We start from the raw sequence: 12,078 nt of genomic DNA, 5'->3' as shown, positions 1-12,078 counted from the left end.
ACACAGAAGAAAACAAGAGAAAAGAGGGCAACTATTTGCCATCCCCTTTAACATCCCTTCCTTTCTCTGCCATGATAGCTCGGGGAGTTCCAGAAGTCAGTACAGCATGCCCTGTGCCCCCACTGGTAGCATCGACCCCTAGCTTAGCGCCTAAATTCTGTAACATTATTAAAAATACGAATCCAGCGGCAGGGCCATGACCAGAGAGGCACAAGTGAGGCACTCCCTCTGTGTGCAAAATCTAAGCCCCGTAATCACAGGGAGTAACGTCTTAATATTTGTAAAAGTCAAAACTAATGCAAGACATCTATGATGAACAAAATTGTATTTTTTTTAATGTTCACTTATTTATCTTGAGAGAGAGTGTGTGTGTGACCAGGGGAGGGGCAGAGAGAAAGGGAGAGAAAGAATCCCACGCAGGCTCTGAGCTACCAGCACAGAGCCCGCCAACGTGGGGGCTCAAAGCCACTAACCGTGAGATCGTGACCTGAGGTGAAATCAAGAGTCAGATGCTTAACTGACTGAGCCACCCAGGCGCCCCTCAAAATTTTTAAATAAAGGCAGGATCTGACCCTGTACTTGAATGGTTAGGCCTCACTCACCTCACCAATAACCTGTCCCTGTTGGATCCTATTTTATATTTAAAGTGTGGATATTTTGTTCACCACAGGCATTTTTCGCATTATTTTTGACTTTGACAAATATTGCAACAGGATATCATTTACTTAGTTACTGACTTTTTTGAGCCCCTTGAGTTCTGTGATCGAGGTGTGTGCCTTCCTTATCTTACTCTCACCCCAGCCCTGCTGAATAGTTTAAAAGATTTCTGGAAAATATATGCGATTTCTGGGAAATAAATGATATAGAGACTTATCCCCAAATTTCTTCTTTAAACCCTTAATAGTCTTTGTATCTCTAGCACCTAAATAGTGCCTGGCACATGATAGGTGCTCAGTAAATGCTTCCTGAATGAATGAATGAGTCCACCTAGACACAAATGCTTCTTGGTTGCGTTTGTACCCGTGCAATAAAACGAGACAATAAGCTAGTCAATGTGTAAAATTAGGTTATTAGCTATTCAAATTGTTGTGTTTACATCAGTGGTTACAAATAGTACGGAGCTGGCAGTAACAGAGTCATTTGGGAAGGCTGATAAAATACAGATTCCCAAACCCCTCCCTTTCAAGATTCTGATTCAGCAGTCTGGGATAGGGCTGGGTAATTTGTATTTTTACAGAGCTTTCTGTATTATTTAATGTTATATTAGAGGTGTTAGCCAATGCCGACTAGAAAAATCATTAGGAGCTGCAGCTATTGGAAAGAAGAGACAAAACTCCCATAATTTACAGACATGATCGCCTGCCTAAATAATCCAAGAAAATTAACTGACAGAATGTTAGAACTAATAAGATAATTCAATAAAGTCACTGGACATAGGATCAATGTACAGAAATTAAGAGCTGCCAGACATATCAGTAATAACCACTTAGAATATATGATAGAAAAAACATTCTGTTCACACAGGAATAAAATGATAAAACACCTGGGCCTGATACGAAATGTGCAGGATTTCTAATGGAATAAAAGCATAGGACTTTATTGAGGAAGAAAAAAAAAGACTTGAAGAAACAGAGGTAAACCCAGTGCTTGAAATTTGGACCCAAGCGCTGACCTCAACATCCACACATTTAATCATTCTGATTCACAGATAACTTGCTGATAGCCAAAACGGACGTAGTACAGGGAAACAGAGAACAGTTCATTGTAGAACTGTAACCTGGTACCATCTTCTTTTTTTTTTTTTTCAAATGTTTATTTATTTTGAGAAAAAGGGTGAGCGGGGGAGGGGCAGAGAGAGAGAGAGAAAGGGAGAGAGTCTCCCAAGCAGGCTCCTTGCTATCAGCACAGAGCCTCATGCAGGGCTCCATCCCACGAAACACGAGATCATGACCTGAGCCGAAATCAAGAGTCAGATGCGTAACTGACTGAGCCACCCAGGCACCCCTAGGCCGTTTTTAAAAGTTATCTCTACACCCAACGTGGGGCTCAAACTCACAACCCTGAGATCAAGAGTCACACACTCTCCTGACTGAGGCAGCTAGGCGCCCCTGGCACGGTCTTCTGGAGGGGAGATTTGGAAATTCTTTTTCAACTTCAGAAAAATAGGTGTATCTTTGTATATTCCGTAATTTTGCTCTTGGGTGTCTATCTAGAAATACTAGAACATATGTCCAAAAGTTGCATGTACAAGAAAGTTCTTTAAAAATTATTTGAAAGATTGAAAAACTGGAAATGTGCCCCTTCCATACACACACAAATGGAGAGAGGTTAGATAAACTATGCTATATCCATCCCATGGAATACTATCCAGCTGTTCCAGAGAATGAGATAAATCTATTTGCTATGTCATAGAAATAGAAGATATATTTAGAGTGAAAAAGAGGAAATTGGAGAAGAGAACCTGATATGTCATAACATTTATATTAAAAATTACACAAACTCTATTTTTGCATTTTCTCTCTGGATACTTTTAAGATCTTTTTATTTTAGATGTTTTTTCTATGATATATTCAGGGGTGGATTTCTTTTTATTTACCTTATGAAGGACTCACTAGGATTCCTGCATCTGAGAATTCAGCAATTCAGGACATGTCAGCTATTGTTTGCTTAGATATCACTGCTCATCCATTCTCTTCTTCTGGAACTCCAATGAGCTCTGTTGGGTCTCTCTCTCTCTCTCTCTCTATATATATATATATAGAGAGAGAGATATGTCTATATACATATCTATATATAGATATAGATAGATAGATGCAGAGATTACTTAAAAATAAAATCTTTTAATATAATTTTTGAAAGATTTTATTTTTAAGTAATCTCTGCATCCAATGTGGGGCTCAAAGTCACCACCCCAAGATCAAGAGTCACATGGTCTACCATCTGAGCCAGCCAGGAGTCCCTCATCCTTTTATATATTTTTTTATCTTTTATGTCCTCTATATCTTAAAAAAAAATTTTTTTTAACGTTTATTTATTTTTGAGAGAGACAAGAGACAGAATGCGAGTAGGTTAGGGGTAGAGAGAGAGGGAGACACAGAATCCGAAGCAGGCTCCAGGCTCTGAGCTGTCAGCACAGAGCCCGACTCAGGGCTTGAACTCACTAGCTGAGAGATCATGACCTGAGCCAAAGTCACTTAACCGACTGAGCCACCCAGGCACCCCCTATCTTTATCTTTCTGTACTGCAAAAGATTTTCAAGGTCATTAATTTTATTCACCTGATTCTAATTTGCTGTTAAACGTATCCATTGAGTCTCTAGTTTGAAGGATTATATACTTGCCATTTCCAGAAATTCTATTTTGGGGAGGTCTTTTAAAAAATAGTGTTTTCTGGGGCGCCTGGGTGGCGCAGTCGGTTAAGCGTCCGACTTCAGCCAGGTCACGATCTCGTGGTCCGTGAGTTCGAGCCCCGCGTCGGGCTCTGGGCTGATGGCTCGGAGCCTGGAGCCTGTTTCCGATTCTGTGTCTCCCTCTCTCTCTGCCCCTCCCCCGTTCATGCTCTGTCTCTCTCTGTCCCAAAAATAAATTAAAAAAAAAAAAAAAAAAAAAAAAGTTGAAAAAAAAATTAAAAAAAAAAATAGTGTTTTGTTCTTGTGTGTTTTTATTTTTATGTTCTTAATCATATTAAACATAGTTTACCGTTGGGGTCAAGATATCTGTTTGCTTGCAGTTTTAGTTAATTAATAGTGCTTCTATGCAGTTGGAAGATAAATTATATGGTCACCAAATGTACAGTTTATTTCTGATAATTCTATTTTCTGTAGTCCTTGACGGTCTGATGCTGCTGCTTGTTAGAATCTGACTGCTCTCATGGTGTTTTGTGTCCTTGTTTTGCAATTTTGGACTCTGAGCCCATCTTCATGGGAGCTTTATCTGTGGGAATCCCAAGCAGCCTGCAGCCTGGGTCAAGGGTCATTCCTCCAATGAGGTTTTCTGTTTGTGTCTGTTGTATGCCCCAGGGTATTACCAGTATAGGACGACTTAGGTTAATGTCTTAGGGGTTCCAGGACCCTGAAGACAGTATAAACTCAAACCACAAACCTGGGTTCTCAAGTGACTTTTTTTTTTTCTGTGAGAGAGACAGATAACAGACTAATTAAAAAGTGAGTGTACAATAAGGGGCCAGGGGGCAATAAATGCTGTTAAGAAAAAACAAGTAATGGCAACAGGATAGTGATGGTGATGGAGGGGAGGGGAGGGAAGCCCCCTCAGGAGATGACATTTGAGCAGGAGCACGGATAAAGCAACAGAGTGAGCCATGCAGTTATCTGGGGTAGAGACTTTCAAGCAGAGGCAGGCATGCTGCTGAGTGAGTCAGAAGTTTCTTGTTTGGGAAAGCCAGCAAGCCAGTGTGGCCATGGGGAGGGGGAAAGGATGACTGGAAGGGTTTAGCGGGTGTGGACACAGTTTTCTGATCTCAGAACTCGGAGGGGCCTGGTCTGGCTCACTTAGACCCTGGATTCTCCCTGCCCTTCCCCTTCTCTTCTTTTCATCCCTTTGTCCTCTCCCACCTCTTCCGTGGGCTCACCTGAAAGCTGGAGGTTCAAGAGCGAAGAGGTATTTCTCTGAAGAAATTCTGAGATGGTGCTGGCCCCCTTCAAGCCAAGATCATTGTTGGAAATATTCTAAAAGGCAAGAACACATTCATGTGTGTAAAAATCCCACCCAAGGGCCCTTACTAACGAATGGTGCCAGTGTGAGCCTTACTTGAGGCCTGCACCAGGGAGTAGGGCTGGGTGGGGAGAGGGGCAGGAGAGGAGGGGCAGGATGGATTGGGAAGAGCAAAGGAGCAGAGGACCATGGGAACTCAGCCCTCCTAATGCCTGGCTGGGGGGCCCCTCCCACTGGCCTCAGTTTTTCTGAAGTTGGCTTTGGTGACTCCACCTCTCCAGTTCAGCTCTAGCACTTTAGATAAGCACACTGTACATTTCTTTTTTGAAATCCAAGAGAGCTTTGTTTAGACAGTTTGGCGTAAAGCAATTGAAAAATTAGCTTCGAGTAATTCATCGTTATAAATTCCATTCATTGATTGGTGAAGCATGAATGAATCTGCTGGGGACACACAGGGATACAAATGGACACATTTCTTTCAGGCGAGTGGCAGGGACGTTCATATAAACCAGCCATTATTATCATAATTGTTTCTCCCCTCTCTTTTTCCCTTTTGTGTGTGTGTGTGTGTGTGTGGTAAAAATAGACATAACACAACATTTACCATCTTAGCCGTTTTTAAGGGTATAGCTCCGTGGTCTCAAGTGTATTCACCTGGTTTGCAACTATCACCATCCTCTATCTCCAGGCACATTGTGTTTGATGAGAGTATTTCGTGTCTTTATTTTAAGTTCACTTTAGAGTGACTCTGCAGAAATAAGGGCTTATAAGGTGCAGACAGAATTGGTTTCTTAGGGTTCCTGGGACCACAGGGAACACAGCTCCCCTCCCAACCCTCCCCGCGGCCAGCCTCAGATGTGTGGCCCTCCTCTGAGGAGTCACATCTGGAGGAGAGGGCCTCCAGGCTGCAGAAAGCCGGAGGCTGGCCAGGGCTTGGGCAGGGGCCTCTGGCCCGTGTCGGGTGTGTTCCGAGAGCCCAGGTGGTAGGCATCGGCAGAGCAGAGCACAGTACCAAGTCTTGCAGGTAGTAGTTCTCTTGCAGCATCTGCACCAGGCTCAAGGTGCCCTCCTCCATGATACAGTTGTCTGCCAGCTCCAGGGTGACAACACTCGTGTTGGACTTCAGCCGCCACAAGAGGAGGGGGAGAAAGACAGAGGTAGTCGGCGACCTAGTCAGTTCCCTACCCTTTCCCAGAACCCGTCCTCTCTCTTGACCGTCCCAGCCTTTTCAGAGGGTACGGAGAGGCAGGCTAGCAATTCTGGAGAAAGCACAGGGATGATCCATCCCGCTGAGTTTTGCCAGCACAATATGCTTATTCTGGGCACCTCCACCAAAGGGGGCTCTGCAGGGGAATTTAGAAAGGGGACATTAAAACGATGAAATCCTGGGGCGCCCGGGTGGCTCAGTCAGTTAGTCAAGCCTCCAGCTTCGGCTCAGGTCATGATCTCAGGGTCCGTGAGTTTGAGCCCCACATCGGGCTCTGGGCTGACAGTGTGGAGCCTGGAGGCTGCTTCAGATTCTGTGTCTCTCTCTCTCTCTCTCTGCCCCTCCCCCGCTAGTACTCTCTCTTTCTCTCAAAGATGATAAACATTAAAAAAAATTTTTTTAAGTAAAAAAAACAATGAAATCCCTAAAAAGTGTGGGGCACAGGGATGAGCTAGACAGACTGTAGCTCTTTCTCAGGGAGGAGAGAAGCTGTGACTTACTCTGACATTAAGGAGAAGTTGATGCCTTTAATCAATTATTTAAACATAAGGCATTTACTGTGCCTGTTTCTTTCACAGGTCTTTCTTCTAGTTTAGGCTCTGGCTTATCTGGTACTTTCTTTCAGTCAGGACGTTGTCCCAAGGCTGTTTGGAAGGACCTGGATTTCAGTCTTAAGTATCCATATCCGAGGTAGTCAGCACTCCCACAGGCAGCAAGGGGAGAGGAAGCGACGTGCAGCATGAGGGCCCGGGGTCAGCTCTAGTCAGGACTGTTATTCTTCCCTTCCCCACCTCAGTTCCGGTGCAGAAAGGTATGAAGAATAGACACATCTTTGGATTTGGGCATTCTCAAAGTGCACCAAGCAGCGGGAGAGGCAGCCACCGGGAAGGAGTCCTAGCCCCCCCGCAAAGGGCAAATGTGACGGCTCAGATAACACAGTGCCTAACAGTCCACCCAGGGCCTTCACCAAGTGCCTTCTGGCCTCAGCTCTCCGAGGTGGGCAAAATTCCATTGTGTGCAGAGGCAAGGGTCAAGGCTCAGGGGGCCAGGTGTCAGTTAGTGCCCAGCATCAGGGGCCGGACGACCAGTTGCATAGTCACCCTGGGGACCAGTGCAGTGTGTGGGGCAGCGGGCAGAGCCCGCACCAGGCCTGTCCACATTCACGTCACACAGGCCAGTGGCCGCTGGTTACTCTTTGTGCCAGTTTCTGGAGAAACAAGGATGAGCAGAGGACATCCCTGCACCCCGCCAAGCACGAGGGCGTCGAGGCAGGCAGGTGAGAGATGGACGGGAGGCTTGAGATATGAGCACTACCATCAGCGTGCTTTTAAGCCGAGCCAGGGAAACACAACATGTGCAAAGTTAAACAGTACAAAAGATAAATAGCAGTTCAGTCCCCCAGCATGTCACAGTGATTAATTGTCAAATTAGTGACACAGAGAATCAGGGAAAAAGAAACTCCCCCCAAACAGAAACTGTTGTCACTAAGAGGCAAGCAGCCCAAGTCCCGAGAGAATTGCATTATCCGTTTTTTTCGTGAAACTCAGGCCGTAATGGTGCATTCCTAACACCTCATTAATCAGTCTTTCAACACTCAATAAATTTCAAGATGCCTTTGTTCTTTCTGTGCTCTTCCCCTCTTTCCTCCTTCCTCCAGAAAGCAGCACAATCTCACATTTCATGTGGCCTCTTAATGGGCATGTGCCAAATGCAAATGCTATGATATTTCCCAAAATGAATGAGTGCTTTTTTTTTTTTTTTTAATCAAACTTTCTCTTTACCGTCCTAAATGAACAAACAGTGTTGTGCTGACATACAGTTGTTATGTGATCTGTTTTTCTGGGATGGAAGCTGGTTTGTATACAATCAATTATAATTATATAAGGCTATGATGAATTCAAGGTCAAGTCCTTGGTTGCTCATGCCAGGCTGAGAGAGAGAGAGAGAGAGAGAGAGAGAGAGAGAGGACATTATTCCTATGGGAAAACATGAGTTATTCTACAGTGTGATCTTTTAAGAATTGCAACATTGCAAAATGGGGCGCCTGGGTGGCTCAGTCGGTTAGGCGTCCGACTTCGGCTCAGGTCATGATCTCGCGGTCCGTGAGTTCGAGCCCCACGTCGGGCTCTGGGCTGATGGCTCAGAGCCTGGAGCCTGCTTCCGATTCTGCGTCTCCCTCTCTCTCTGACCCTCCCCCGTTCATGCTCTCTCTCTGTCTCAAAAATAAATAAACATTAAACAAAAAAAAAAGAAAGAAAGAAAGTGGCTGCACTATTTAAAAAAAAAAAAAAGAATTGCAACATTGCAAAAGGCAAACTTTGAATAGAACAGCTCAGTAGTGAACACCTTTATAGCAAAGGTGAGCTTTGGAATTGAGATCAAGGCTGGCATTTTGTATCATGCACCAGCATTAGTGACAAGCCGAGCCACTTACCTGTGGCTGCTGCCTTTGCTTCCTGAATCAGAAAGAGCATAGACCTCCAAAGCCAAGGTCCCTAGCAGCCCCCTTCCCAGGAGCCAGTGGGGCATCCATGCCTATTACGTAAATCGACTGGCAGTCAAACAGAGCCTAGGGCAGGGCGGGCATAAAGCTTGCAATTTAGGATCCCATGGGGGGTCTCTCTGAGTCTTGAGCCCACTACTCTGTCAACCCCCACCTCTACCCATCATCAAGGGCCCCCATTAGCATGCTCACCACCAGGGCTATGGCAATAGCCTTGGTACCACTGGGTCCCAGCCCATGGTGGTTGAGGTTCATGTAGGACTCCTCCATGTTCCGGATAAAGTAGGAGACGGGCACTACACCCACCAGTTTGCAGGCCTCCAGGTACAGCTCCCTTTGTCCGGTGGTGAAAAGTTTCTCCGTATCTACACAAAAAAACGGAGGAAGTGGGGTTTTTCTTCCACCTCTGCCTCATTTCTCCTCTAACCCTGGGCCGAGTGCGCTTCTGCCCGGTGTCCCCTCTGCCTGAGGATGTCCCTGTGGGTGTGTGTGGTGGAGGGCAGCTCTAATCGGAAGACGGCCAGAGGCGGGAGAGGGAGACCCAAACTCCAGAAAGCCCCAAATCTCTCTCTGAGTAAGAGATAAGGCCCCTGGTTTTAGGCCCCAAGCCTTCCCAGGAGAGGGAGCAGCATGCCCACACCTTCCCGTGTTGCCCACATCCAGGACTGATTATCAAGGATGCATAGAGGCCAGCTCTCTTGTCCACCTTGGGATGGCTCTGAAAGGCCAAACCAAAAGCTGATTTGTGATGGCTGAAGGAACCTCTATTTGTTTCAGTTTCACTACCACGACTGAACTGAGAGCCACAAATAAAGCCTTACTAAAGATTTAGAGAGGTTCCAACTTTCAAAACCCCAAGTGGGACTGAGTGGGTTTCTCAAGGTGGCAAATCACTGCAAGATGGAGAGACCTCCCCAAATCACGTGGAAACAAACAAACTTGTATTTGAATTGATAGTCCTCTTTCAAAGACTTGTATGTCATTTTTCCTGACAAAAAGGACTATTGTGTCTACTTTACCAATGACAAATCTAGCCGCAAATCACACACAGCTCATCGGTGCTAACACCAGCTACCAGAATTGGGGACTTTATCTCTCCATTCCAAGCTCTTGGGGCCTTTGTTCCTTGGACTTTAGATGGGCCTGGCTCATGGTCAATGGCCCTCCCTGGATTCCATATGCCCTCACAGCTGTGTCCTCATTAAGTGGGTCCCTTCAACAGCTGGGCCTCCCGTGGCTAGCTGGGGTCTAAGCGTGCATCTGTGATCCCTTTGGATGCCAGGGCCTTTAGCCAACCCACCTCGGACATTTTACGAGGCAGACAACGTGAGCTTTGTTGGTGAACAGACAACTTTACGAGGAGGCTCAGTCTGCAGGCACAGCTTCTAACTGGCCTTCTCTTTGGGATGGTTGTAGGGTAGGCTCTCTCAAGCTCGGCGCTCCTGACATTTTGAGTTGGGTCATTCTCTGTCACAAGGGGCTGTCTTGAGCGGTGAAGGATATTTAGCAGGATTCCTGGCTTCTGCCAGTGAGATGCCAGTAGCATCCCCTCCTCCCCCCCCCCCCTGGGGTTGCCAAATGTCACCTGGGGTGCAAAATCGCCTCCGAGTGAGGACTGCTGTCGCATAAGCAAAACTGCACGTGGCAGGTGCCCAACTTCTGCCTTCTCTCCCTCTTCTGTAGCCTCACTGCCAGCTTGCTGTTCCACGGGGGGCTCACGTCTCAGGTCAGCTCAGAGAAGCCCTCCGGCCCCATTCCCAGCTCCTCAGCACCAGGGGGCACTAGCTGCTGGAGCAGCTGGGCCCTGAGTTTCTGCCCCAGCACAGCCTAGCTGCCAGTAGAGATTCTTCTTTGCCAAGGCAGGCGGTAGGTAACCCCCACCTTTGTCCTCGACACTAATTCTGCTCTGTTTCACTCTGCTAACCCTTTCTAGCTGTAGTCGCTATGGTTATATTTTAGAGGCAGCTGGCAACTGTGTTATCTCTTGTGGGGAGCTGGGGGGGGGGGGTGGGGGGAAGACGCGACAGAAGCAGGAGTCTGGGACAAAACATCCAGTTTCTATCTGCCACCCCCCCCCCCCCCCCAACCAGGTAAAGGTCCGGGTTGAAACCAACATCAGCACACTAGCGGCAGCCTGCACGTGGAAAAGAAGTCAGAAAAAGCAACGAGATGAGGGCGGGGGCAGGGAGGAGGCATATGGGGAGGGGAAGTTGTACGCTGGCCACGGTAGGGAGGTTTATGAACGGACTGACCCAGCCGCCAGAACACAGGAGACGAAGGCAGTGGGCTAGCCTCAGCCTGGAAGTTCCGGGCTGGCCTTTCAGGTGGGGCGAGCCATGTGCTCACCTTGCTTCACAGGTGTTCTTGGCACTTCCCTCCCTAGGGAAATGGAGAGGGTGAAGAGGGTGGAGGCATTGTTTGCAATAACAGAGTCTTTGCTGCAGCTCAGCCGGCCCTCTTCCTCCCCACCCCCACAGGGCACACTTGGCTTTGTCCAGAGCAAACTCTCAAGTAGGGGAACCAAGAACTCTAATGTGAGTAAAGAGAAAAGTCACCGGGTTGCAAGAGGGGCCACAGACGGTCCAGCGGCCCCCACAACACCGAGCACGAAGGCAGATCAGCAGAGCAGCGTGAACAGGGGATCAGCAAACATTGGCAGCTCTCTATGGCTTTGGGCAACTCACACAATCTCCTTAAGCCTCGGTCTCCTCCTCTTTAAAAGGCGGGTAATGATGACAACCTCCTGGGATTATTGCAAAGAGGACATAAGATGCCACACGTGGAAACATTTAGAAAACCAGAAATCCCTGTGTAAGTACTGGTTCCGCTTTCAACAAGCTGATGTGACCACTGTGCTCAGCAGGTAGGCCACGAGCACGGGGCAGCTGCTGCCACCAGGCCAGCCTTGAAGAGGACGTGGCATAGGACTGCCCCAGAGGTTGCTGCCACGTTCCTTCTGTGGGGTGGCCCACTGGGCAGAGCCATGGCCGACCCGGGAGAGCTGAGGTCTCCAGCTTCTGAGGAAGGAGGCGCACCCCCACCCTGTCCACTAAGTGCCCACGGTCACCTTCGATCTCCAGGTCTGTTTCTGAGCTCTCCCCGCCTGGCTTCTCTTTTTCTACAGCCACAGAGGCCTCAGCCTCACAGTAGAAGGTCTCGTCACTGTTCCGTGCTGCTGGCTCGGTTTCAGGTTCATCTAGAAGAAAAACTCATCTCTTTGATTCTGGAAATGAAACCTGAGGGCCTCTCAGGTGAAGTCTACCTGTGGCTTCTTCCCCCACCCCCACCCCCTTCCTTTGCCAGCTAGGTCCTGGAGGACCTCCCCCCACCAGCCAAGGACCTGCAGTGTGCATTCAGTCCCGTCAGGGACTCCATTCTACAAGCCCTCCCTCTCGGACGCAGGGCCAGCGCCTGATCGTCTGTAGAGTTTTGTGCTAAACACCCCCTCATGTCCTCTGCAGACTCCCTGCTCATTCCCTGCTTTGGGCCCATCTCAGAGATTGGCTCTTTGCCACTATTTTCCTTCTTGTCGGCTTGGGTGGGGTTCAGGGCCTGCTTTACTCTTTCAGGGAGGGGATGTGTGCCGATGCCTAGGCTGCCTCATTGGCAGGCACAAACGATGTTGCAGAAGGCGAGGGGCAGGGCAGAGCGGGTGACTTGGGACATCTGTAAAATGCAAGGGAACACAAGCAGTCCCA

At 47.8% G+C, this 12,078-nt stretch overlaps 1 protein-coding gene across 12 annotated transcripts in view; it reads right to left on the bottom strand.

The window, feature by feature from the left end:
• LRRC74A (leucine rich repeat containing 74A) overlaps positions 1 to 12,078 on the bottom strand; it is a 47,332-nt gene that overhangs the window by 19,333 nt on the left and 15,921 nt on the right. For 9 of the 12 annotated variants that reach the window (XM_047864692.1, XM_047864694.1, XM_047864700.1 and 6 more), the window contains exons 2-5: positions 11,448 to 11,576; positions 8,573 to 8,745; positions 5,683 to 5,790; positions 4,588 to 4,684 (exon numbers count right to left, since the gene is read on the bottom strand). In XM_047864692.1, coding sequence (XP_047720648.1) covers positions 4,588 to 4,684; positions 5,683 to 5,790; positions 8,573 to 8,745; positions 11,448 to 11,576 — 507 coding nt within the window. The remainder of the gene's footprint in view (positions 1 to 4,587; positions 4,685 to 5,682; positions 5,791 to 8,572; positions 8,746 to 11,447; positions 11,577 to 12,078) is intronic. The other 3 variants (XM_047864702.1, XM_047864699.1, XM_047864703.1) reach the window with 3 other exon arrangements.

Source organism: Prionailurus viverrinus, chromosome B3 (genome assembly GCF_022837055.1).
Source record: "Prionailurus viverrinus isolate Anna chromosome B3, UM_Priviv_1.0, whole genome shotgun sequence".
NCBI classification, from domain to species: domain Eukaryota; kingdom Metazoa; phylum Chordata; class Mammalia; order Carnivora; family Felidae; genus Prionailurus; species Prionailurus viverrinus.
This window is presented reverse-complemented; position numbering and strand designations above follow the sequence as displayed.